Raw genomic sequence first — 27,795 nt, 5'->3', positions numbered from 1 at the left:
AACTGCTGAGGTTGCTTAATACTGTGCTACACGTAAAGGCAGGCCAACATCCCAAGAGACTTGTCTTGCTTAATACTGTGCTGCATTTAAAAACAGGCAAACATCCCAAGAGACTGATGTTGCCAAATACTGTGCTGCTTGTCGTGCCAGGTAGACATCAGTCTGCATGACCAACAAACACTGCTTGGATTAGTCGGCCCACTGTCAACATTTATAAAATGCTTTCTGGCTGAACCTTTTTAAGTCGAGATTCGAGGTCACTTCTACCACATTACATCATTTTTCATCGGAGTCGTGCTTCACTTTTTAAATGGTAAACTAGCTTGTTCTGTGTGTCGCACAGAATAATCACAATATTTATGAAATATAATCGAATTATGAAATATGATTTGATCAATATTCACAATAGAACAATCCATTCATACAGAATTTGCATAATACACGCCTGTTCTGGCTTGGTACATGGAACACTTGAATCCTGTCATTGCAGATATCATAAAATTCCCTTTTCCCAGGGCACCAGTGACTCAACACAAAGCTTTCCTTATGGCGCATTTCCACTGCAGGGTGCGGAACGGATCGGATCGCAAAGGTGCGGATTGGGTCGCGTTTCCACCGCCAAAAGTGGGCGTGACCGGGACTTAGCCGTACCCGCTTTGGCCTCGTTTTCAGGACTCCTCCGTTGGGGTACTGAAAACGAGACGAGACGCCTGAAAGGGTCCCGGGAAATTCTAGCTACACACCCCCTCCGTTGATTGGTCGACAGAATCATCACTTCTGGGTGACGCGAGGATAAAAACAAACAAACAGTAGCCTCGAGGTATTATTCTTTACAATTAACATGTCGCGTAAAACGCTTGCTTGGGCGAACAAGGAGGTGGAGACGTTCGTCAGCATTCTTGGGGAGGAAGACGTTGTTTACGATGTTTACGTAGCTGCCGCGGCGATCGACATCCGGCCTACCACCAAGGGTACTGTCGGCAGTGGAAACACGACCTCGGAACTGAGCTGGGCTATACCGCCCCCTTCCTACCGCACCTTTGCGATCCGATCCGTTCCGCACCCTGCAGTGGAAACGCGGCATTAAGGACCCCCTTGACATGGTCCGTGGTCCCCTATCCGTGCTCGGGGTCTGACCCCCCAGTCTTGGTCCTCTGCCTTAATCTCCTCTTCTCTCTTTCTCCTCACCTGTGTCTTCCAATGCTTCACAGAAACAGACAAGTCCATAAGAAGGGCGACAAGAGGAAGAGGAGGTCCATATTAGGTTAACGTCAAGGTATGTAGCATGGCTGTTTAGGTAATAGGTTCGACTTCTGGTGCCGGGTGTCTACTGCGGTAGTCGATTCGTATCCAGGCAGTCCCGTCTGGCTACTAGTCATATACATATAATAGGGAACAGGGCCATTGTATCAAAGGAACACTGAAAAAACACTTCAACTCACATTTGACTTGCCATTGTCAAGTTTCAGTCGACGTGAACAACCTAAATGCAACAAAATATAAAAAGAACTGCCCTGCTCAAGCATCCCTTCAAAACATAGAGAGAAAGACTTGATTTGGTATGAGAATTCATCAAATGTAACACTCTGTAATCAACGTCAAGACAAATGTGGTTGAGGTACTGAGGTATCTGCTGAATGCTGTTCGGCAGAGGTGGTCTGACAGGGTCATTGGGGCCAGTGACCCTGGTCATGGAGGTTTGAGCGAGACCAGGACGGGCGGCTGTGTGGCTGCATCCCCCAGACGGGTCCTTTGAGGCTTGTGGAACGTAGAATCAGAACCAGGTTTGGATTTCATGATTTGGCTCAGAACTCTTCACTTCCTGAAATCTGATGAGCGAGAGAGGGAGAGGGGTGGACGGCCCGAGGGGAGGGGCGGAGGTTGAACCTCACCCCACCTGGCTGTCCCGGGTCACGTCCACGCTGTGCGCCAGCTCCCGGAAGGTGGGCCTCAGGGCCGGGTCGCCATGCCAACAGTCCGCCATAATCTTCTGAATCTGTTGGGACGGATGTTAGGTTAGGGAAAGGTGATCTAGTGTCAGGCTAGGGATGGCTAGGTTAGTGTAAGGGTTTGGGTAACGTAAGTGAAAGGGTCGGGTTAGGTGAGCTAAGTGTAACGTTATGGTTGGCTTAGGGTAAGATTAGGTTGCTGTGGTGAGTTACCTCGCTGGGGCAGTTGTCAGGCGCTGGTAAGCGGTATCCTTGTTTCTGGAGCAGGTCAATGAGGTGGTACACTATCATCTGGCCCTGCTTGTCGTTGCCCATCTCGTCCATCAAAACCTGATGGCAAAAAGAAAGGAACACCATGTGTCAAACTATCTGTTCTCTTACAGTATATTCAGAAACATTAAAGACCAGGTGGGGGGGGGGGGGGGGGGGGGGGGGGTAAGGCTTGAGGATTCCTAAAGGTGGTGGTGGACCCTGGGGTTTCAACCCACAGTCTTTCGGCTGGGAGTTGAACACCCAAGCCAGTACTTGCCTTCAGTGTGTCGTGCGTTTAATTGATTTAGCAGTAAGTTCATTAAGGTCAGCGGCCGTACCGTCGGGGGGCTGCACTTCTTCTCGCTGTACGTGAAGAGCTCGTAGAGCACCACGCCGAAGCTCCACACGTCTGACGCCACCGAGAACTTGCTGTCGGTCAGGGACTCTATGGCGTACCTGCAGGAAACACAGGAGGAGAGATCAGTTGACGCGTTTCTAGAAGGCTTTTCAGCATTCTCCTCCCGGTGTAATCAGGTGGATAGATCCAATCGTGTGTAGCAGTGTCTTATAAACCCTGATGTGCTGGGCAGCTAGAAGGGTGCATGACACTTGAATTAAGTAAGTAAATATGTTTATATGTGTGTGTGTGTGTGTGTGTGTGTGTGTGTGTGTGTGTGTGTGTGTGTGTGTGTGTGTGTGTGTGTGTGTGTGTGTGTGTGTGTGTGTGTGTGTGTGTATATATATATATATACAGGTGCTGGTCATATTATTAGAATATCATGAAAAAGTTGATTTATTTCATTAATTCCATTTAGAAAGTCAAACCTGTAGAATGTATACATTCATTCCAAACAGACTGATACATTATAAGTGTTTTTTGCCAAAAAGAAGATGATTATAGCTGACAACCAATGAAAACCCTAAATTCAACATCTCAGAAAATTAGAATATGGTGAAAAGGTCAGATATTGAAGACACCTGGTGCCACACTCTAATTAGCTAACTAACTCAAAACACCTGGAAAAGCCTTTAAATGGTCTCTCGTTTTGATTCTGTATGACACACAATCATGGGGAAGACTGCTGACTTGACAACTGTCCAAAAGATGACCATTGATACTTTAAAGAAGGAGGGCAAGACACAAAAGGTCATTGCCAAAGAGGTTGGATGTTCCCAGAGCTCTGTGTCCAAGCACATTAATAGAGAGGCGAAGGGAAGAAAAAGATGTGGTAGAAAAGAGTGTACAAGCAAGAGGGATAAACGCGCCCTGGAGAGGATTGTCAAACAAAACCGATACAAAAATGTGGGGGAGATCCACAAAGAGTGGACTGTAGCTGGAGTCAGTGCTTCAAGAAGCACCACACACCGACGTATGCAAGATATGGGCTTCAGCTGTCGCATTCCTCGTGTAAAGCCACTCTTGAATAAGAGACAACGTCAAAAGCGTCTCGCCTGGGCTCAAGACAAAAAGGACTGGACTGCTGCTGAGTGGTCCAAAGTTATGTTTTCAGATGAAAGTAAATTTTGTATCTCCTTTGGAAATCAAGGTCCCAGAGTCTGGAGGAAGACAGGAGAGGCACAGAATCCACGTTGCCTGAAGTCCAGTGTAAAATTTCCACAGTCAGTAATGGTCTGGGGTGCCATGTCATCTGCTGCTGTTGGTCCACTGTGTTTCCTGAGGTCCAGGGTCAATGCAGCAGTCTACCAGGAAGTTTTAGAACACTTTATGCTGCCTGCCGCGGACCAACTTTATGGAGGTGACGATTTCATTTTCCAACATGACTTGGCACCTGCACACAGTGCCAAATCTACCAGTACCTGGTTTAAGGACCATGGTATCCCTCTTCTTGATTGGCCTGCAAAATCACCTGACCTTAACCCCATAGAAAACCTATGGGGTATTGTGAAGCGGAAGATGCGAGATGCCAGACCCAACAATGCTGAAGAGCTGAAGGCCACTATTAAAGCAACCTGGGCTCTCATAACACCTGAGGAGTGCAACAGACTGGTCGACTCCATGCCACGCCGTATTGCTGCAGCAATTCAGGCAAAAGGAGCTGAAACTAAGTATTGATTGCCATACATGCTGAAACTTTCCATGTTCATACTTTTCAGTTGGCCCACATTTCTAAAAAATCATTTTTTGTACTAGTCGTAACTAATATTCTAATTTTCTGAGATACTGAATTTGGGATTTTCAGTAATTGTCAGTACTAATCATCCAAATTAAAAGAAATAAACATTTCAAATATATCACTCTGTGTGTAATGAATTGATATAATATGTAAGTTTCACGTTCTGAATTTAATTACTGAAATAAATCAACTTTTTCATGATATTCTAATAATTTGACCAGCACCTGTATATATACACACACACACACACACACACATATATATATATATATATATATATATATATATATATATATATATATATATATATATATACACACACACACACACACTGCATATCCTAAGCAGAGGTGGGCCGTGGCTCTGACCAGAAGATGGGGCTCTCCCCAGGGTCGGTGACGGTGTAGTACTCCTTCCCCTGGGGCAGGACCTTGGTCAGCCCGAAGTCTCCGATCTTCACACGCATCTCGCTCTCCACCAGGATGTTCCTGGTGGCGAGGTCCCGGTGGATGTAGCGCTTCGTGGCCAGGTAGTCCATGCCCTGCAGACAGACAGACAGACACAGAAAAACAGACCAGAAGACAGAGACACACACATACACAGGCAGACAGACGCACAGACAGACCGAGATATGCAGAGAGACCGATGCACAGAACGACAGACAGACACACACACAAAGACAGACAAACAGATGCAAAGACAGAAGCCCAGACACACACACACCGATTAATTGAGGTATTGCTGATTTACTGTTCAGCCATTAAGGAGACTCTTTCTTTCCGCAGAGGGAATCTCATAGACACCCTTATAGACGTGTGTAGGATGAACCAGGCCTCTGTACCTTGCAGATCTGGGATGCGTAGTGCAGCAGCTTCTGGGAGTTGAAGCGCTCCCTGTACTTGACCAGGTAGTCCCTAAGGCTCCCGTAGGGCAGGTACTCCATGATCAGCCTCAGGTTCCTCCGTCCTGCGAACGGACCAATCACAGAGCAGAGGTTGGAGCTGGTAGAGCGACAGCAGAACACCGGCGGATTAAACCGGGGGGGATCAGCGCAGTGAACGCGCTGACGATGTTGACGACGGTGTCACAAAAGGTCTTAACTCATTTTCTATATTTTGAAATACTTTCTAGATATATAAATATAAAAAAAAAATGATATGATATGATATAGGATATAATTAATTTCCCTTGATCAATCGCAAACTCTCCCCCTTCGCCGAATATCACAACAAACGCAATTATCTACACAACAAACAAAAAACGGAGGTATGATCGAACCGAGACGACCCTAGCAGTGGTAGGATAAACACAATGACAGAACCCAAATGCGGTTGCTGCCGGTCCCAGTGGGCCGGTCCGTACCGGCGCTGTAGCACACGCCCTTGTACTTGACGATGTTATCGTGCTGCAGGGACTTGAGGATGTCGATCTCCCGCTCAAAGTCGCGCAGGTGCTCGGCGGTGCTGTGCTGCAGCTTCTTCACCGCCACCACCTCCCCCGTGCTGTCCAGCAGGGGGTCGTACCGGCACAGCTCCACACTGCCAAAGTTACCCTGAGGGGGGGGGGGGGGGGGGGGGGGGAAGAGTGGGAGAGGGGGGGAGAGAGAGGGGGGGGGGGGAGAGAGAGAGGGAGAGGTACATTAATGTGTGCGTAGCGAGGCATATATGCGTATGGGAGCAAAACCCTTATATGATGAGCGCTCATAGGGCATGCACAAATATGAATTAATCTCTTGTGAACCCAATATTGGAATGGAGCCCTAGAAGTCCTTTGGAACTCCCCCCAGTACTCGATAGGCCGTGCCTCTTAATGGTTTCATGCCTCATTTGTTCTTTGACCTTGTTGACCGTCTGTGTTGGTGTGTCTGTACTAGGGGTTGTGGAGCCTCACCTTGTTGACCGTCTGTGTTGGTGTGTCTGTACTAGGGCGTGTGGAGCCTCACCTTGTTGACCGTCTGTGTTGGTGTGTCTGTACTAGGGCGTGTGGAGCCTCACCTTGCCCAGCTGCTTGATGTAGATGAGGTGGCGCTCCATGAACTGGGTGGGCTCCCTGTGGTCCAGGGTCAGGGAGAGGCCAAAAACCCTGGTCGGGTTGGGCAGCATGTCGCTCTCCACCAGCAGCTCGTAGTCTGAGCAGGGATCGGCTCGTACGTTAGCATCACATCATCAGAGCCGTGAGGCATTTAGCTTGAGCTGCTGTTAGAAAAGGATCAAATGGAGTGTGTGTGTGTGTGTGTGTGTGTGTGTGTGTGTGTGTGTGTGTGTGTGTGTGTGTGTGTGTGTGTGTGTGTGTGTTTGTGTTTTTGCATGTGGATGCTTGTGTGTGTGTGTGTGTGTGCTTGTGTGTGCATGTGTTAGTGTTCTCGTGTGTGTGTGCGTGTGTGTGTGTGTGTGTGTGTGTATTTGTGTGCTTGTGTTTGTGTATGTGGGGTTTGTTTGTCTGTGTGTGTGTGTGTGTGTGTGTGTGTGTGTGTATGTGTGTGTGTGCGTGTTTGTGTGTGTGCGTGCAGATGCATGTGCCTGCGTGTTATCTGCTCTGACCTGGTGTGAACAGGCTGTTGAGGTCTCTGATGATGGCCCTGAAGGAGGGCCGGTGCGACGGCTCGTAGTCCATGCAGCTGTTGATGAGGTTGGCCAGCTCGGTCCACTTGGGGACGGCTAGCTGGTGCTTGTCCTCGTAGAACAGGTTCTTCTGCAGCACCAGACCGCCGGTTGCCAGGTTGTTGAATAGGAGCACCAAAATCCACCAATAAGATCACTTGCAGTAAATCGAGAAACAGAGTCTGGGATTTCCCTTTTGTCTGTGTAGACTAGAACGTTTAAAAAGGTAGGAACACAAAGTAAAAAGCTGTGCGACTGATGGAAACACACGGATATAACAATCACAACTCACAGTTGGATTTTCTGAAGCAGGTCTAGTCAATTGCTATCTATACGATACGCCTAACGTTGTGAGACTGTCCTGATCTCAGAGTTCACGTTTTGTTTCCCTCTGCAGATAATATATAAATATATGCATAGATTAGATCTGTCCGTTAAACGCGTTATTAACGGCGTTAACGCAAACCAATTTTAACGGCGTTAAAAATGTTATCGCGCGATTAACGCAATTCTTTTATTTTTTTCTCAAAACAAAGAAGCAGTAGCCTGACTGCTATGTTCAAATGACATTTGTTCAAAGCAGTCGTTTAATTGCACTATAGGCTATTTTTTTGTATTGTCCTGTTTTGATCAGTATATGCCAATGTTGTTATCAATAAAAAAACATTTGCACAAGGCAAGCCGATGCACTTCACCATGTTGATAAGAGAATTAAAATGAGAAGGATTATGGGACAAAGAAATCAAGGGATATTTAGCCTAGAAAAATAATTTGCGATTAATCGTGAGTTAACTATGACATTAATGTGATTAATCACGATTAAATATTTTAATCGCTGGACAGCTCTAATATATATCCATAACATTGTGCTGGACCAGTGTCCCCGGACCCTATGACGAGGGGGGCTCCTCCCACCTTGGAGATGTCCATGTTGCCCAGCGGCTTCTCCCCCTGGTTGCAGATCTCCCACAGGGTGGTCCCGAAGCTCCACTTGTCGGCCGCCTGGCTCAGGTTGCGTGCGTTCTCGATGCACTCGGGGGGCACCCAGGGGATACGCTCCATCAAGACTGGGGAGGAGAGGAGGGGAGGGAGAATTACATTTAATAAAAAGTATTTAGCTTTAACAATAAGTGTAGATACAATTCTATCCAGAAATTGCAAGAATGAGGGTTAAAATAATACATTTAGAATTTAGATGGATATCTTCAGCGGCTGCACACTGTTGGTTCGAAACCATTAGAGACACTTTTTCTAAGAACGTCAGTTTTGGCTCGAAAAGTGAACTAGAGCTGGCTGAGTTTATCTTAGTCATAGGCCAAACACAGGATTATAGATCCCTGTCTCCAGCTAGATGAATGGGCGGGAAGAAAGTTATGAAATAAAACAAAGTGAACAGCCGGTCACCCAAAGTTGAGCTGGTCCACCTCAGGTTTTCAATTATGAATCTAGAATCATATTTGTGAGACTACATTCACACTAACATACTCTTTGTTTTTGATGATCTGATAAGCACACATATCTGGACGCCATCAACCCAATTGCCTCCCCTCATTCGATCAGCTGACTTCTGTGTATCTTGACGTTGATTGGTTTGGGTTTCTCCGGACACTGGATTCTGAGCTCCACCGTAACAAACAAAAAGCCCCAGAGCCCCTCACCGTCTCTGGGCAGCACGGTGATGCTGATCCCGGGGTCGCTCAGCTTGATGAAGGGCAGGCTGCCCATCTTGCAGTCCCCCTCGCGGATAAGCAGCACGTTCTTGGCACACACGTTCCCGTGTATCAGGTTCTTGTTCTCCTGTTAGATCGCACAGTGAATGGAAAGTTGGATAAGTGTTTGATTCGCTCATACATCAGAAACGGTACAACTATGGAGCCAACTATAATACAGAATTTTGACACAATAACAGAAGTACTGGCCCTCTTTTTAACTTATGAATGATTTTCTGTCAAAATCAGATGCATCACACAAAAATTATAAACAGGTAAGTAAGTGCTCTCTGTCTTTTTCTGTCTCGGCCCGGACTCAGTCTTTTCTTGGACTCTAACCTTTTTCGGCTCGGACTCGACAAGCCCAGGTGGACTCGACAAAGGTCATATTGACTACAGCTCTGCAAAATGTAACACCCGTGATCCAATCCCGACTGAGCGTAGCAATATAGGAATAATAGGAATTCATACAATAACAATAGCTTGTCTCGCAACATAGTTGCTTGACACCCAATTAGTGGTGATCGCAGTCTATGGTTTTAGCACGTTCATTTCATGGCCTTCTATGATTTAACTTCGTGCACGTTGCAAAAAATATGCAACAGCGACCCCTGGTGTCACACTTTATGAGGAGTAACAGTATCGTGTAACACCAGTCCGTTTAAATATCCTCAAGCTGGTTCCCACTAAAGTATGTGAAGAATATCAATACCGAACATTGTTGAAGCCACAACCTGCTGACAATATGTAATTTAATGTGGATCTATAATCGAACAGAACCAAGCAGGAATACTTGTTCCTTCTTGTAAACATTCCACCAGAAGGTCTAGGTTAAAATAGTAAAGCGCCCAACGTGGGGCTCGAACCCACGACCCTGAGATTAAGAGTCTCATGAAATGGAACATATCTATGCTGCTAAATAGATCAAATTCCTAGACAGCTCATAAGCCAGCTAGCTCTTCTCTCAGACATTCAGTAGTTAAGGGGTCAACTGTAAGTTATGTTAGGAAGGGAAAAGACAGCAGTTCTATCAAATCTACTCTTTGGAACACATTTTTTCACATTTTATAGGTCAATGGTTTGGACTGTTAAATACATTTTCACACAATAAAAAAAATGTAGACCGTCCCTGGGTGGGCTTGAACCACCAACCTTTCGATTAACAGTCGAACGCGCTAACCAATTGCGCCACAGAGACATGAGTCAAGTACTACATGAGTGTTGGATAAGACCAAAACATATCCGCATAGTGATTTTAGAATGAGGAAACCATTAAGCCCAATTTAATAGAACAACTGGTTAAAATCTATGATATAAATCCACCACTTCAAAATACTATATACTTCACATTTTATAGGTCAAAGGTTTGGACTGTTAAATACATTTTCACACTGTAAAAAAAAATGTAGACCGTCCCTGGGTGGGCTTGAACCACCAACCTTTCGATTAACAGTCGAACGCGCTAACCAATTGCGCCACAGAGACATGAGTCAAGTACAACATGAGTGTTGTTCAAGACCAAAACATATCCGCATAGTCATTTTAGAATGAAGGAACTATTAAGCCCAATTTAATAAAACAACTTGTAGAAAAACGAAGATATTTATCCGCAAGACGTCCAAAAAAAAAAAATTCATTGCAGCACCTTTTTCGAAGGCCAACTTTGATGTTTTTACCTAGCAAACTGGGGTCTCTTGAATGTAACTATTGGTTAAAGCGCAAGGCAAGACCCTTCTGAAAAGCGGACTTTTTTTGGGTGAGGGAGCACCCCCTGCAGGAAAGCATGCGTATGACATATGTGTCATTCCACTCAAGATAAATATATTTTTAATCTCTCTGTCCCGCTTTCTATTATGCACTTATGTAATGTTACATTAAACCTGGGAGATAAAAACAAAAACAAAACAAATAAACTGCAAATCTGAGTGAGAAATCTTATGACGCTATTCATGAAGCCCTCACAAAGGACTTCCACTACCCCTGAATGTCAATCAGTGTTGGGTGTAATTCATTAAATAACACATATTTGCCTCTCATGGTAAGGGATTGATTTACTACAGCTGCCACCGAGTATCCTAGGCCTGACGCCGATGAGGTCTGAATACTTTCTTGCTTTTTCTCTTTTAATTGATCAGTTAGTAATTTTATGCTTATGGTTTATCTGCTCAGCCTGTGTTTTTGGAAAATGTAGGCTAAGGCTAAGCAAGTGTGTTTATCATGTTTTATATCATAAGCATGATATAAACATGATGGAATGGTGTGTTGAGTCTTTCACTGAGGGCTGCTATTTTTCTATGGGTGCATAAAGCTTAGACAGAGGGGGCAGAAAATAAGACTGAAGGTGTCTAAGCCCCTTTTAAGAGCCCTCGGGGCCCCGGGTCCGGACACACTACATAGTGTCTTTGTTCTTACTTGATTCCCAATAAAAACGATACACCGATTTGCATAAAGTAAGCATATTCTGTCCACTCCCATGTTGATAAGAGTGTTCAAAACATGTGAAATGCCCTTAACGGTGCATTTTGAACAGAGGAAAAATGTGCGATTAATTTCTGATAACTGTGAAAATAATGTGATGAATCGCATTTAAATATCCCAATCGCTTTTTCAGCCCTACTAAAAATACCCTACAGGTTTCATACTAGTTAATAATGTACGATGTTATGATAATGTATAGGTTACATGCATTAAGCCACTTTTAGTTCTCCCGATTTAGTCAATGTCGTGCGTCATTGACACTTGAGAATTAATTGACGGTTCTGATATGAAATGGCTCACTTTGTAATCACCGTGTACGGCCCCCCCACTGGAAGCCCCTCAGCACATCCCCCATCTTCATTCAATGGGAACTCGCACAATGCTTTTATTATAGTGATGTAGACCCTCAATGGCATTTCACGGCTGTCTTTAAGGACAGAAGCTGAACGACAGCAGAAACCCTCTCCACGGTGTTCTTAAATCGTTGTAAATTGTGGAAAGTTGTGTATTTAGTGTTGCTGCTGTGAACCATTTTCTTATTTTCAGACAGTTACGACTACGGATGTCAACCCATAAAACATAATGTGTATTGTACCACGGTAATACAAGGGAGCCCAGTGCTGGCGGTGTGTGTGTGGCCTGTGTGTGACAGCAGGAGGTTTGGACGTCTCACCAGGAAGTGCAGCACCCAGGCCAGCTGCTTGGCCACCTCCAGCTTCCAGGGGATGTTCACACACGCCTTTTTCGTCATCAGGTACGTGTCCAGGGAGCCCAGCTTGCTGTACTCCTGCACCATCATGTCTGAGGGAGGGAGGGTTGCCGTCAGACATGAGTGTCAGTCTTTCTAGAGCAAGCATCCTGCATGTTGTCCACGGATGGATTTGGATTTGGAAAGCAACTTATATTAAGCCAGAGTTTGGGTAGATGGGTAGGTGTGTGAATGTGTGTACGTACATGTGTGTGTGTGTGTGTGTGCGTGCGTGCGTGCGTGCGTGCGTGCGTGTGTGTTGTACACTTACTCTCTTCTCGACAGACACACACACCATAGTTGAGGAGCAGGTATTTGTGTGATAGTTGGCTCATCAGGCTGGCAGCTTCAAAGAACGACTGTTGGGTTAACCAAGAAAGAATTAGGGTCAGGGTAAGGATTAAATCATACCTTTATGAGTGATCCATTGAAAAAATATATGTAGTTGACATTTTAGTAATTGTGTCAGTTCGCAGAGGGTTATGTCCAACGTGATCAACACTGAATTTAGAAACCTGTCATTAAGGAGATTCGACATCCTGCTCTAGGATGACTACAGGTAGGCTGTGGATCTTGGGGATCAAACCCAGTACCTATTGGCTGGGTTTCAAAAATACCCATGAATTGATGAAAGTCAAAAAAGGAAATGGAAGGAAGTCTTGCAATGACAGGACCCGTGGTTGAACCAGGGGTCCAGACCCCCTAGTGGGCCTCCTAGTACCAGGACCCCATGGGTGGACCAGCGGTCCAGCACCTCCTAGTGGGCCTCCTAGTACCAAGACCCACGGGCGGACCAGACCCCCCCAGCACCCCCCCCCAGTGGAACCAGGCCTCACCTCAGAGTAGTTGCGATGAGCCTTGTCGAGGACTTTGATGAGGACCTCCGTCTCGTGGACCTCCCCGTAGTCCCGCAGTTCCTTCCTCACGCCGCAGAAGATCTTGGTGAAGGTGCCCTGGCCCAGGCTTTTTTTCTGGAAGACACAAGAACACAGGAACAAACCGGCTCAATAACCAATGCTCCTCCACCGACTCATTCCTCAGTCCTCCTGTAGGTCGCTGGCGTTCCAGCGGCCTGCTCTCACCTCAGCCCTGGTTGATCCTCTGCCTCTGACTGCTTCGAAATCTAACATCCACTTCCTTCAAAATGTTCACAAACAACTCTTCACCAAAGTGAAAGAAGTGTGACACACTCTTAGTGTACAATAATCAACCCCCTGTGTTGATTCATTTAACTTCATTCATGTGTAAATAATTTGTCATTATCCAATTAGGAGCTATTCGTCTTACAGGCTTTCCTGTGGCTTCTTGGCTTATTTATTCCTTTCAACTCACTGGTAGGTTGCTTTTATGTAATGACTGGCCCCCAGCCCCCATACCCATTGGCTGTTATTCTATCATTAACACTACTAAATAATGTCTTCAAACAGAGAGAGAGAGAGAGAGAGAGAGAGAGAGAGAGAGAGAGAGAGAGAGAGAGAGAGAGAGAGAGAGAGAGAGAGAGAGAGAGAGAGAGAGAGAGAGAGAGACCAGGGGAGGGAGAGCGAGAGGATAAAGAAGGTAACAACAGGTCAATCAATGTCACCCCTGGAGTTCAAATGAGGACATCAAGGCCCTTGATTGGCCCATTGATGATGATCTCGTTATGTGTGTATCGACCACAGCCAGGTGACAGAGCGTAGCCTCTTACAAGGGTGAGGTCTTCCTTGCGTATCTTGTGGAACACCATCTGGTTGATGTGGTGCTGGTGGATGGCCAGGGAGTCACCAGGGACCTCCACCCCCTGGGGGCTCCTGCACACCAACAGGTTGGACTTATCTACCCAAAGACAGAGGAGAGAGAGAGGGAGAGAGGGTCATACAACATACAGGATGTCTAGCAGGGGTATGAACCTACCTGTAGGCCTCTTAAGGCGAGCCCCGTAACTCATGCCTGCGCTTTGTGGAAATGCATCTAAATAAATCACTTCCAGTCACTTTGGATTAAAGTGTCTGCTCGATGAATAGTAAACTCTACAAACAGTTTTGGGTCGTAACATCAGCGCAAGTGTAACTTGGCGGCGGATATGACTCATATGACTTATCATTATTATGAGAGCCTTATTTAACAATCGGGCCACACTGGTACATCTTTCTCATCCCTTCATGACCCATCACCCTCGTTGGCTCATGAGGGCTCTGACTCGCTGAGTGGCGCTGTCAATATTTCCTACAGGGTTTCGTTCAAACAAAGCCGCAATGTCCTTCTTTTAACGAGGCGTCAAAGTGACCAAACCGTGTAATTTGGCATAATGTAGAGTAGACGTTGATGACGCAGTCAGACATTTACATACATATGTCAAAATGTCTCAAGTATCTCCTGAGGAAAGAAATTTCAACAATGAGCGCACAATTACAGGCCCACTTTGCGGAGGAAAGTGAGGAAGTGGCTTTAAGATGGATTTCAAAATGGACGTTAATTAGCCTAAGTGGGAAATAGAGTCATAGAATGCCAGCTCTGGCCACTTGAAAATAGCAGAGAGGAAGGGGGGCAAGGGGGGGGGGGGGGAGTGATGAAGAGGAGAAGGTGAAGGGGGAAGGGGAGGAGGAGAGGAGAGGGGAGGGTAGGAGGAGAGGAGGAGAGGGGAGGAGAGGGGGGAAAAGGAGGGATGAACGGGAGGGGGAGGAGGATTTAAGTAGAGGAGGAGGACAGAAGAGGGAGAGGGGGTGATGAAGAGGAGGGGGAGGGGAGAAAGGGGGGAGGAGGGGGAGGGGTGACATGGGGGGAGTGTATCTCCGGACCTTTGATGGTGGGGGGGAGGCACTTGGTGAACTGGAAGGTGAAACCCTCGGTGCGCAGCACCTCCTTCTGGTACTGGTGCAGGAGGTCCTCCAGCGAGCCGAAGCTCCGGGAGGCCCCTTGGAGGAGGAACTCGCCCGCCTCCGTCTTCATGATCTGACAGTGCTTGTACTGCACCCCCGAGTCGTTCTGGAGGGGAGCAGCACGCATGATGAGGATGATGATGATAGGATGAATGATAATAAGAATTATAATAAATATACATAAGACCAATGAGGAGCCCACTAGACACTTGGAATTACAATCTAATATTATCATTGAAGTCAATACATTTATTTTAGTTATTTTTTAAATAGTTTTCTGTTGATGTTTGGCAACATTGCAATACATCATTAAAATAATATTGTAGTACTTTACATCAGAAGAACATTGCGATCCATCACAAGAAGAATATTGCAATTCTTTGCATTAGAAGTTTTCATTCATAGTAAATCTAGAATATGGTGATGTTCTGGGAGAATACTACACTAAAGTCAGCTAAACTACAATAAACTAGAGAGTTCTACATTTTGAGGAGGAACGTGGTAATATGGCTCCCTCTAGTGGTTCACTGGAAATCATTGCCAATTTGGCCCTCTTCATTTGACCGAGGTCATGTGTGTATGTACCTGATGGTATAGATATAGTCCCAGCTGAGCTGAACACATAACAGAGCCTATGGTATAGATAAAGCCCAAGCTGAGCTGAACTCACAACAGAACCTATGGTGTAGATATAGTCCCAGCTGAGCTGAACTCACAACAGAACCTATAGTGTAGATATAGTCCCAGCTGAGCTGAACTCACAAAAGCACCTGTGGTGTAGATATAGTCCCAGCTGAACTGAACACACCACAGAACCTATGGTGTGGATATAGTCCCAGCTGAACTGAACTCACAACAGAACCTATGGTGTAGATATAGACACACCTGAACTGAACTCACCACAACAAAGGACAGGAAGTATGTGTTGTAGTCTCGGGGGCTGCTGCGCAGGATGAACATTCCTTGGTGGTTCCCCAGACAACGCAGCTTATGAGTGCTGAAGTCGACCCTAGGAAGGGGAGACACACAACGGCCTGAGTCCTGGTGACGTTGGATCAGGGAGGCCAACGGTCAAATAATATGTTGGTGGCGATGAAGGAAAGTGTTTGACCAAGTGTTAGCTCGGACCTGCGCTGCGGGCTGTGGCGGTGGAGCTTCTTATTTTTTAGAATTACTTATACATACTTTGGCAACCCGGTGTAAAAGTTTGTTAATATTGAAACCGGATAATTGCTGAAACCCTAGTTATGACCTTTTAATTTTCTAGAGCTACAAATAAATTTGGAATATACAACTGTATGAAAAACCTGCAGTTGAGAACTTCTCAGATGAGTCCACCTGATTAGGGGGGGCCCCCGATTCACACTGGGTATTTCTCACACTGCAAAGTGAGTGTGAAAGCGAAATTATGTAATATAGCTGAATTTGAAAATACTTTCTTCAGTTCAGCAGTAATTAAAATAAATAAACTACCTGGGTGCAGGCTGCACTTACTCACAATCTGCTGTTTTGGTTTGGCCTCTGCTCAATTATCCTACACCAGTCACAAACTTGGTTTAGATCGGCTTGGGTTCTGCTGGGGCTCTCTCGTTTGTGGTTGTGTGTGTGTGTGTGTGTGTGTGTGTGTGTGTGTGTGTGTGTGTGTGTGTGTGTGTGTGTGTGTGTGTTATTGTGTGTGTGTGTGTGTGTGTGTGTGTGTGTGTGTGTGTGTGTGTGTGTGTGTGTATGTGTGTGTGTGTGTGTGTGTATTTCAGTATTTGTGTGTTTGTATGTGTGGGCATGTGCGGGTTTGTATGTGTGTGTTTGTGTGTGTTTGTGTGTGTGTGTGTGTGTATGTTTGTGCGTGTGCATATGTGTGTGTGTTTGTGTGTTATCTGACTCACGACACAGGCCCATGGCAGTAGCTGCGGATGGCTTCCAGGAGTCGCGGCGGTGCCACCTCCTTGCAGAGGTAGTGATGGGCGTTGGCGACCAGCCTGTAATACCCGTCCACCAATGACACAAAGGACAGGGCTTCCTGCAGAGAATGAAATTCCAGGTCCTGTAGGGATTGAAAAAGACCGAAGATTGTAAAAATACTTTTGAGGCTGACAATCAGTGTGCCAGGATAATTTTTAACCTCTTAAAGGTGCCATGACATGCTATTGTATGGATGCTTTAATATAGGTATTATTGGGCCACTAACACAGTATTCAAAGACGTTCCCGAAATTCAGCCGTTACAGCCAGTTACAGCCACTCCGAGCCAGTCGCACATTGAGCTTCCCCCAAATGCGCTGTTTTAGTGTCTGTAGCTAAAATATAAATGAGGAGGAGTGAGGCGGGTCAAGGAGGTGGGTGGCCCTGAGCAGCTTGCAGCCACGGTACCATGCTCTCTATTTACAGTGGATGTATCGCAATGGCGAGGCGCACACAGCCTTTAGCCGTGTTCTGTAAATATTCTAGAACACGGGATTCCTGGAGCTCTATATCTAAATAATATCATATTATACATAGATATCTATATCATATAATATATATGAAGGGCTGCAACAACGAATTGATAAAATCGATAAAAATCGATTACTAAATGCGTGGGCAACGAATTTGGTCGTCGATTCGTTGTGTCGCACGATTAATAAGTTAGGCCTACTCATAGGCGCAGCACTGTTTACAGCCAGCCGCCGACAGGTTGGTTCATGGTTCATGCACGCCCACAGCGAGCTTTAGTGTGAGCGACCACAGCTTGTATTTTAGTCATATCTTAAAACTGGACTGTAGGCCTACATAAAAGTGTTGGACCTTCACTGTCTTTGGGTTAAAAAAAACTCCTTCAACTCAGTATCCGTCTAGTCCAACCGAAAACTCTGTCAGCTGCTGCTGCTGCAGATGTTGTCCAGACGGGCGGGAGTCTGTCGGGCGGGGACGGGAGTCGGCACGGCGTGCATCAACAGTCATTCAAAGCAGCGGTAGTAATCACGCAACCGGACGGTGTAGAAAGTCCCGTCAGCTAAAACTAGTAATGCAGTTTTTAAATCCATGTTAAAATCGGCAGGATATAGAGCTAGTTAGCTTAAAAACTAATCAATGGTCACAAACAATGTCAAATGTGATGTGTTCAGGTCGGCTCAGTAATATGATTGATGCGTTCAAATGCAACAGAAAAAAAATAAATAATAATAATTGAGATTTTGGTGAAAACTTGTTTTCCCAGTAATATAAAATAGATAGTAAAGATAGAATTATGACCTGTTTAATGTCCTATCTTGAACTATCATCTTATCAGCAATTAAAGCAATATTACAAGTTCTATTTCAAGGAGTCTCGAAAATGGTATCAATAGGTTCGACCGGTTAACCATGGACATCCCTTATATACATATAAAAGTATATCATACATTGTATGTGTTTTTTTGTGTTATCCCAGTTATGTTTTTTTAATTTTTTTATTATATAATATTACTTTCAATAGTTCCGGGACGTTGGAGCAATAACCTGGTGTTTTTACACTTCAGTCTGCACTGTGAATTTGAAGTAATGTTCAGTTTTTGAATAAAGATGCGGCAATTCCAAATGTTTCTTTTTTTTATCCGATTCATCGATTAATCGAAAAAATAATCGACAGATTAATCGATTATTAAAATAATCGTTAGTTGCAGCCCTATGATCACGGCCAAAAGCTGTGTGAGCCGATATTATGAATCTCAAACGACCGCGTTGGGTTCTCCGACGTTCCTGGTTCTTGTCCTTTAGCCACTTGGGGACCATAGGCAGGCTAGGGGAACTCATATTTATGTTAGAAAACCTCATAAAGAGAGATTTTCATGCCATGGCAACTTTAAACTCGAGGTTCCTCAGATTTGGGAAGACCGTGATCACTCTCGCAGCAAAAGGCATACAACACTGCCCTTATTATGTAGAAATAGTCATATCAAATTAAACATGAGAAACTCCGCTACAAGCACATATAAGTCATTTTGACACACCAAACACAACTCAAACACCAAGCATGTTAATTAGACAAATTAAACAATTAAAAATAGGCTGGAGCTTAAGAGGTTAAAGTCAATGGCCTTTGGTCCATGGGAAACACCAACCAAACACGTGGAGACACACTCATTGTGTGACGCATGTCTGTCTGGAACAGGAACGTTGATTGAGGTTAACACATCTTGTATCTGCTGTCATCGTATTAGTCAAAGTACTAGTATCCGTAACTGTTCTTAACGAGATACCGACAGCTCTGGTACACAGCCTGGGATGTATTTAGACATCTCCTCCAGGCGAGAGCTCTCAGAAGAGGATCTGAATAATCAGTCTACAGTGGGTTGTCTACATGCTGTTGATTTGAAACTTTTTAAAGGCGTACTACTGCTAGCCGAGTTAGTCGACAAGTTCACCAAGCTTTTAGCTCATCTGCTGTCAGACTTTGGATGTTTATCAATTAACATCACATCGATTAATGTCACATAGATTACCTCACGCTACCCGATTAAATCAGAAGAACATTTGAGCGTAGAGAGCTGACAGAACAGCAGAAGAGCAGCAGAGGGTGAGGTCAGGGTGGAGGTCTGGGTGGAGGTCAGGGTGGAGGTAAGGATAGAGGTCAGGTGGAGGTCAGGGTGGAGGTAAGGATAGAGGTCAGGTGGAGGTCAGGGAGGGGGTCAGGATGGAGGTCAGGATGGAGGTCAGGGTGTGGGTGAGGGCGGAGGTCAGGGCGGAGGTCAGGGTGGAGGTCAGGGTGTGGGTGAGGGCGGAGGTCAGGGCGGAGGTCAGGGTGGAGGTCAGGGCGGAGGTCAGGGTGGAGCGATGGGCGCTGTACCATGCTCGGCTTGTCCTGGGTGCTGAGGCTCACGATGCGGCCCTCCACAGAGCCTTCCTTGCTGGCCTGTTTGACGCTGATGTCGATGACCTCGGGAAAGTCGCAGTACGTCTTCAACACCTGGATGCCGGGAGAGAGACTCGTGTTTTAAGAAAACAAGGCCCTTTTGCTCCCATTTTGGTTTGACACTCTCAAACTGTATGTAATTTTTTTTCTAAAATAGTAATTATATGATAACAATATGATTATTATTTTATAATCATCTCTGCTGCACGTATTAGAATAAGTGCAAGAGACCCACCTAGTGCTAGACACTACAACAGCCATCCAGCCGTGATACTCCCCCCACTATAAGTAACGCCGTCCTCCACGTCCCCTCCCACTGACCTCCTCCCCGGGCTCCGCCTCCTTCTCCCGGAACCACTGGATGCCCTTGTTGCCGGTGACCACGATGGTGACCTCGTTGGCCCGGAAGCGCTCGACGTGCAGCGAGGGCAGCAGGGTCTCCAGGCACATCAGGTACTTGAGCTGCAGGTCGCGCACGGCCGCCTTGCAGTCTTGGAAGCGGTGGATGAACTTGCTGAAGCGCCGGCGGATCCTTTTGCGCGTCAGGATGTTGTACCTCTGGATGTGGGCGCGCACGTTCCTCGGCAGGTAGGCCTTGTAGCTGACACACGGGACACCACGCACACGCGTGACACAAACGCACACAATTGCGGTAGAACCAGGTTCTTTGACTTCACAAATATCTGTGAGGAGTGTGTGTCTGCATGTATGTCTGTTTGCCTGCCTGCCTGTCTGTCTGTCGGTCGGTCTGCTTGTGTGCCTGCATGCATGCGTGCGTCTGTGTGTTTGCGTGGGTGCGTGTTTGTCTGTCTGCCTGTGTGACATCCTGCGTGCGTGCGTGTGTGTCTGTCTGTCTGACAGCCAGTCTGTCTGCGTGTCTGTCTGTAGGCCTGTCTGTCAGTTTGTCTGCCAGTCTGTCAGTCTGTCTGCTAGTCGGACTGGGTGTACCTGGTCTGGTTGTAGAAGTACACCGGGCTCTGGTCACCCTCCTTGGCCAGCCTCATCATGTCCAGGGCGGCCAGGCCCAGACACTCTGCCTGGGCCTCCTGGCTCAGGGGCACATCCACACAGCCGTTCACAAAGTCACTGCGCCACTGCACAGGAAGAGGCATTGGGAGTGGGGTGGTAGAAGGGCATCATGGGAAAATGAGTTTCACCAAAACGATCACTTTAATTCTGATTGTGCATTTCTATATATTCCAATGTTTTTGCATAAAAAAACTCGGAGCGTCCCAATTGTACACATTTTATGAGCAAATTGTTCTGAAATGATCTTACAATACAGAATATAACAAAACAAATGGGACGAAATTGCGTTTGTTTCACGAGGGGTCTGGTTTTCTAATAGTTGCCCAACGTACGGTCTGTAATTGGTCATGCTTGCATGTCAATCAAGACCTTTCACTGATGAGGGGGCGGATCTTGTCCCAGTGAATCAGCGCCCTGTCCCAGACATTCCATGGGGGAAGGAATAGGCTCACCTGGCAGAACAGGTATGTCATGGTGCAGTCATCCATCACAGGGCTCTCGGTCCCTTTGGCAGTGCCGAAGCGGTGGGCGCAGGAAGAACTGCCATTGTTGTACCATCCAGGGAAATAGTACCTAGGGAGAAAAGGGTAGTGTTGGTTGGGATCCAATTATACTGGATCTGTTGTACTATGAAAAGGGCAGTTCCCTTTTCAGCAATCGGATCAAATTGATGCATGATATTGTTCAATATAGTTTCAATGTTAACATCCGATTCAGTCACAAGCAGTAAAAAAGCAGCACAAGCTCATTTATAGAGTTAACGGCATTCTACCCACCTGATTCGGAACAGGACTCTCTCATTTGCTGACGGTTCCAGATTGAGCACGTGATTGGGTGGAAGCCACATGTGGTCGCTCTCCCTCATCAAACCAAACAGGCTCAAGTGCATGGGAGTGATGCCTAGAGAGGGGAACACAACACACAACCTCCTGTCACATACAATGTACTTTATTTTATACTATCTTTATCAATGTATATGTATATAAATAATCAAAGTATATGTGTGTTCTAAATATAAACATCCATTTTTACAGATGGAAGTAAATAAATGTGATCTAACTGTTTACAGAGCGCCTGATAACATTTTAATATCGTGTTTGTTTTTAACTTAAAGAGCAACAGAGACAAAGGAAAGAAGTCATAGCATCTTGAGAGAGAAGGAATCTACCACATCACTTAATTATACTCAGCATTATATCATATAACATCATTTATTTGGGTCATTCTCGTCTGTACTGTATATAAGGCCCTTTGTTGTGGCTGACAGACATTCAGCCCTCCAATCACAAAGCAGCCAATGACGTCATTAGGAAGTGAAACCACACAGGCAACGATTAGTGTTCTGTAGCAGGAAGTAGGTCTGAGACACGGTGGTTTGTAATGATCCGCTTTACATATCCTTGTGAGAAAGACTAGAGATGTGTACTTTTCTTTAGTTTGATTACTTTTCTCATACAATCATCGAATCATTGTATAGAAAACTAAACTGAAACAGAAACATAAGAACAAGACTTTTTTTTACAAGACTTTTTTACAAAACTAAAACTAAATATAAATACTATATAAATGGAAGGTTATTATCAACCCCTTTCGGTTTCCCATTATTATTGAAGGCTCAGGGCTCAAGAATGCCACCATTTATAACTCTGATGCAGCACAGTGCACCGCCTCCTACTCCAGGATTAGCCAGTGTCACTGGGGGACCACCCCCCCCCCTACACACACACACACACGCACACACACACATGCACACACACAAACACAAACACACACACATGCACACACACAAACACACACACGCACACAAACACACACACATGCACACACACACACACACACACAGAAACAAACAGACCCCAAAGATGGCAAAAGTAGTACGACCAATAAGAGGGATATTGGAGCGGTGTGTCACCAAACTAGCACAACCATAACGCTCACTGTGGCGGGGAGCAGAGAGGCTACTGTAATAGTCTCCTTATAGAACCAGCACCACGGTGGAAGTAAGCCCCCGCCCGACTCACCGCAGGCCTTGGCGGCGTCCACACACAGCTCCTGGCCCACGTAGCTCCCGGGCGGGTACGTGAGCTCGGCGTCCGCCCCGCTCTTGTCCCCGTCCCGGGTCCGGCCCCTCCCCCGATGGTACAGGACCACCGTCAGGCACCCATCGGGGAACCGCTTTGGCTCCTGCTCCCCTGCAGGGGGGGCTTCGCCGCGGGGGGCACAGGGGCCGTCGGCGGCCGTGGCTAGCTCCATGTCCCTCAGCGCGATGTGGGCCGCGGGCCGCACCGGGGCCGCATCCGACTGGGGGGGGGGGGGGGGAGAGACACACGGGCATTAGGAGGGCGGAGGAGGTGTGGAGGAGATTTTCACAAACGTCTGAGTTTGTTTACTCTAGAGTCTATTTAAATTCCTGATGCGGAACTTGAGGCTTCTGAGAAATTCAGTGTAGTATAGTTACACCAAGACTATCTGTTTTGGTTAAAACTGCACAATGTCCCTTTTTCCACTGCAGCCAACAATTTTCTTCTGAAATAAATTGATTAGTATTGTGTCTGAACACAAAAAGACACTGAGATAATCCCCAAAGAAAGTGAGCAATGAACAAGTTAGATAGTGCAGCTTTAACCTAATTAATAATGATAGAATAATGTAATGCATGTAAAATAAATACGGCACAGATACTGGAGACCAGTCAACACATCAATGCACAAATGAGAAAAGTCTTTCTGTAGACCGTTTGGGTATTTCTCTTTGGAAATGGACCAACTGAATGTCCAATCCCGTTTCACTGGGCTAGCATCGTGGTCGTGGTCATCGTGGAGTATTTTCGTAAAATCCTGTCGCTAATTATGGATAAATGTCCTTCCCTGACTTCTAAATAGAAGCTGCATATCTAGGAGAGGCCATAAATTGTGTGTTGAGAGCCTATAAACCAACAAAGGAACTTAAATAAGGCCAACACAACACAACAAATTCTCAGTGTTAATGATGGAGGCCCTATGCTTTTATGTGCGCGCAACTTTGAAGGATCCATGTAGAAAGTCCTGTAGCATATTACCTCTAGAAATTTCAAAGGTCTTCTGCAATATTGAGATATCTGTTTCAATTATGTTACCATAATGAGCGGGGCTGCCACGATATCGAAATGTCCTCACTGGTGCGTTTTTTTACCTGTGCCATTTTCTGTGCAGGTCATTTGCCAGTTCGTCTGTCCGTAGCCATCATTATGATAAAACTACAGGCCCAATGTTTTCACTTTCATCCCCAGAACACTATGTGAACGTTACACTCTGCCGGGAACCCAGGTGGCGCTCTTCTTCCGGGGGTCCTGGGGGGGCCCCGGCGGCCCCTGTGTGTGTGTGTGGACGTGTGGAGCTCTGTCTGGGAAAAGACTGACGCGACGTCCGAGAGAAAGTTTAGCTTTTCTGACACTTCTAGTATATGTGTGTGGCGCGGTTCATATAAAACAGTTACAACGCTGCTACACAACCAGGGTCCTAAAGAAGTATAAAATATTTGCTATGGGTCGTAACCATGGGGATAACACACCCCCTCTTTCCTTAAACTCTCAACCAAAAGCCCTTTTTTTAATCTCAGTGTTTTAGTTCCAGCTGAAACAGTGGGTTCACTGGCTCTTTTAAGCCAATGCGACACACCGTCTGGTCTAGTTTGCTGGTTCAACATTGTTGTTTGGTTAAATACCAAAAGCACCCGAACTGCCGATGACACATTTCGCTTTGCAACAAGATTGATGTTTTCCGTCCGGGCTCTACTAACGCTACCATCTGCTAAATGTTATGTGTAATATTAATAATGTTATGTGGATCCACTGTGGAGAGACCTAGGTATTTAGAATTATGGGCTGGGACCCGCGGTGCACCTCCTCATATGGCGGTCACCTCGGCGATGCGGTTATTGCTGCAGCCCCCCTAGTAATGATTATTACTTTAATTTTCTTTTTCAAGTAATAACCAGAAGTAGTAGACTTTTAAATGTATTACTTTATTGGATTGTATCAATATTTTATTACTATAACTCATTGTTAGCATCTATTTATAGGATAGTTTATTAACTTTTTTCACGCAACAAACAATTAATAAGAGTTGACTTGCCATGCAAACAGCCATGGACATGCAATAAAATGTAACAAACCTGTGGGGAAGAAGCATTGCAACAGACCTAAATATGTTGTTTTTTTTGCTTTGAATGACTAATATTGATAGTATCGTTGCTACTGCAGAATATGCTAAAGTAGCAGAATCTTAACAGATGTTCATGTTTCGTAACTTCTTTGTTATATAGAGAATCTCTGACCTGCCCCAACGCTGATATTGCTGATCTAGAAGGCATCAAAAGGCTAAGTGGTTTTAGAAATACATGAAATACATTTTATTTGGTGGACTTGTCCATCAAAGGCATCATACAAAACCTTAAGTGCATAACAAGGGGTACCCAGAGAGGGAATCAAACTTCTTTAAAATGTGAAGGCCTAGCTCTATCAGTTTAGCTGGGCCAGAACCTATAGGCCTTGTTCATGTTTTTGTGGGGTTGACATTAAAATTGCAATAAAAATTGCTGTGATACTTTACTGGAAAATATCCTAATGGGAGAAATAACTTTCCTGGAATAACAATCAGTCAATGTTTAACAATCAAAAACGAAAACTTGCGTGGGGAATGTATATGCAGGCGTGAATATGCTTGTTTATCTCGTCGTCCTTGGAACACTGCAGCATTGAAAAACAGGATCCCTGCTCTACGTGTGTGTATCTCAATACGGAAGTGACGGAAAAACACTGCATTTGAACATTTTCCTATTGGTCTGACTGATTCATCTTTAGAGGACTCCTAGCTGTTTAAAACAGAGCAGGGAAAACCAGTTCCCTGGACCAAAAGGGGAAGCCAAAGTTAAGACGCAGGCACATAATACAAAGGCGGGGGAGTGGAGAAGTGAGGACACAATCGTCCCCCCTCTCTCCCTTTTCTGCTATTTCTATGTGTAATAGGTGCCCTTTTGGGCAGCCCATGAGTTCATCGCTTGGCTGAGGAGCCCAGTTCCTTGTTGTTGCATTCTTATCAGGACCAGTGTGTGGGCTGAGCTCAGTGCTATCTCCAGCACCAGACCCTTTCGGCACAGCACAGCCCCACTGCTGCAGCTGGCTACAGCTGCCTCAGGCCTGCAAGTCTTTTCCTACCAGCTCTCCAAGTTCTGGTAGACAACATTAGAATGTCCAAAGAAACGAAAGCTTGGTTAATTTCATTCCACATAAACATTTCCCCTATTCAAACTGATCTGCTGTTAAATCACTGAGCAGGCTCCATCAACTTAAGGGATTGACAGTGAATTCACATACATGTTATTGGTGGGTAGCTAAAGCATCTTGCTCCTTGATTATACAGGTCGATTAGGGCACTGGGGGGCACTTTTGGCAGAAAGTCACACAACGTAGCCAGTACACTTACAATTTGTTTGTGGTTTTTCAACTGATTACATCATTTATTTATTTATTTATTTGAAATGTTGCAAGCGCCTCGTCACAGACGGCTGGTTTTTATCGATGTTGCACTATGCCGTCTAGTTTTCTTGGAAATATGTCGTCTGGCCGACTCGCCATTCTCAACAAACTGCCATGGTCAAAAGAAACCACTACCATTTCAGCACCATAGACAAAGTGTTCCTATATCTAAATTGATAGTAGGCCTAGTTTCATATGCAAAATCATACCACATTTCAGTTCATAATCGTATACCGGGATAGGAGAAAGATGTCCAATGTTTACCAATCACAATCTGCAATATAACGCAGAGCAATGTTTTGATTAAAAATATGACGCTAAAACGTAGATATTACGTTTTAATCCTCAACATATTTAATGCAACCCAATTATCTGCATACTACATAGTAACAACAATGAATGACATGTTTAACAGTCACTAATAAGCAGCCACACAATCGCTTCCTATAAATGGCACTCGTGACTATAACAAGACGTATGACAAAGAAAAACATTACTTCATCATTGTTATGCTCAAATACACTATTCTACACTTTAGGCCTACTACAATACACTATAGGCTACAATATTACTATAGGCTACTACACTATACTAAACTATACTACAATCACTACTAGTACAATACATACACTATACCACAATACACTATAGGCTACTACACTACACTGTACTTTACTACACTACACAAAAATACAATATAATAGAATATAGGCCTACTATACGATATAATAACTTGAAATTCTGTTATTTTCGGAGAGCCTTTTTACGAAAGGTTGCTAGTTCGATCCCCAGTTCCTCGAGTGTTTATGTGTCCCTGAGCAAGACACTTGCACGCAACTGCACGCAACCCTAACTGCTCCCGACGAGCTGGCTGTAGACTTGCATGCTTGACTCTGCCGTCGGTGTGTCAATGTGTATATTAACCGATGTAAGTCGCTTTGGATAAAAGCGTCTGCTAAATTGTAATTATGCTTCTCTTTTCACTTTCCGAAAAAGATCTACCATGTTGTTTAAAATACCTGCTGTTCAGTCATTTTTTCATGAGACTTCAATCGTTTTTCATGAGAATAATACAATAAAGGGTCATGCACCTTCAGGATAAATCCCTTTTGTTAGAATAATATAACAGTAACATACGACAGATCGTTCATCTCTTGGACATAACAACTCAATCCACACACACTTCCTAAAAACAAACTGAAGCTGTTACTAATTGATGTTATCAATGTGGCTCTCAATACGAAGCACGTTGCCACTTGACAATACACACTTTTTTACCTACCAGTCAAAGGGTTGTCAGCTGAGCTGAGTTTAAGATCCAGTCCGAAAGCACCCGGGTATTGTGGCCCCCGGAGCCGCTCGAGAAGGCCGGTTACCGACGCTTTACTCCGCGGCTTAACTTCACGTTAGCTGTCAACAAAGTGTTCACCAGTCTCTCCGCTGCACGCTGGCCACTTCCATGTAGGCCTGCCGGGGTTCACCGGTCGACAACTATACGGTTTGCGCTGTGTAAACTTTGCTTTCGGTTCCCATTTCTCAACAGGTTATCCCACGGTGTCCGACATGCGTCCCGTTAATGAGGAATAAAAAGTAGTAGATGCACGCTCCGCTCGGATGCGTCAGCAGCAGTGAGGTGCGGGACTTCTCGAGGCGAGGG

At 45.4% G+C, this 27,795-nt stretch overlaps 1 protein-coding gene and 2 non-coding genes across 3 annotated transcripts; all 3 read right to left on the bottom strand.

Moving 5' to 3' along the window:
- Positions 1 to 978: 978 nt before the first annotated feature.
- Positions 979 to 27,795, bottom strand: LOC115541798 (tyrosine-protein kinase JAK2). Its single transcript, XM_030353641.1, has 24 exons — positions 27,421 to 27,795; positions 22,645 to 22,924; positions 21,400 to 21,523; positions 21,076 to 21,196; positions 20,543 to 20,688; positions 19,916 to 20,195; positions 19,529 to 19,648; positions 16,613 to 16,770; positions 15,630 to 15,738; positions 14,649 to 14,835; positions 13,559 to 13,686; positions 12,708 to 12,842; positions 12,143 to 12,230; positions 11,797 to 11,924; positions 8,595 to 8,733; positions 7,852 to 8,003; positions 6,877 to 7,027; positions 6,331 to 6,464; positions 5,699 to 5,888; positions 5,178 to 5,302; positions 4,705 to 4,877; positions 2,540 to 2,657; positions 2,163 to 2,279; positions 979 to 1,996 (listed from the first exon to the last, which is right to left on the bottom strand). The coding sequence occupies exons 2-24, from the start codon at positions 22,874 to 22,876 to the stop codon at positions 1,889 to 1,891; spliced, it is 3,363 nt and encodes a 1,120-aa protein (XP_030209501.1). The 5' UTR covers positions 22,877 to 22,924; positions 27,421 to 27,795; the 3' UTR covers positions 979 to 1,888.
- trnan-guu (transfer RNA asparagine (anticodon GUU)) lies at positions 9,770 to 9,843 on the bottom strand. Its single transcript has one exon. It is a non-coding gene; the product is annotated as a tRNA-Asn (tRNA).
- Positions 10,057 to 10,130, bottom strand: trnan-guu (transfer RNA asparagine (anticodon GUU)). The gene has a single exon. It is a non-coding gene; the product is annotated as a tRNA-Asn (tRNA).

The sequence above is a fragment of the Gadus morhua genome, chromosome 4 (assembly GCF_902167405.1).
Source record: "Gadus morhua chromosome 4, gadMor3.0, whole genome shotgun sequence".
Lineage (NCBI taxonomy): Eukaryota > Metazoa > Chordata > Actinopteri > Gadiformes > Gadidae > Gadus > Gadus morhua.
Note: the sequence above shows the minus strand (reverse complement) of the source record. Positions and strands in the feature narration are given on the sequence as shown.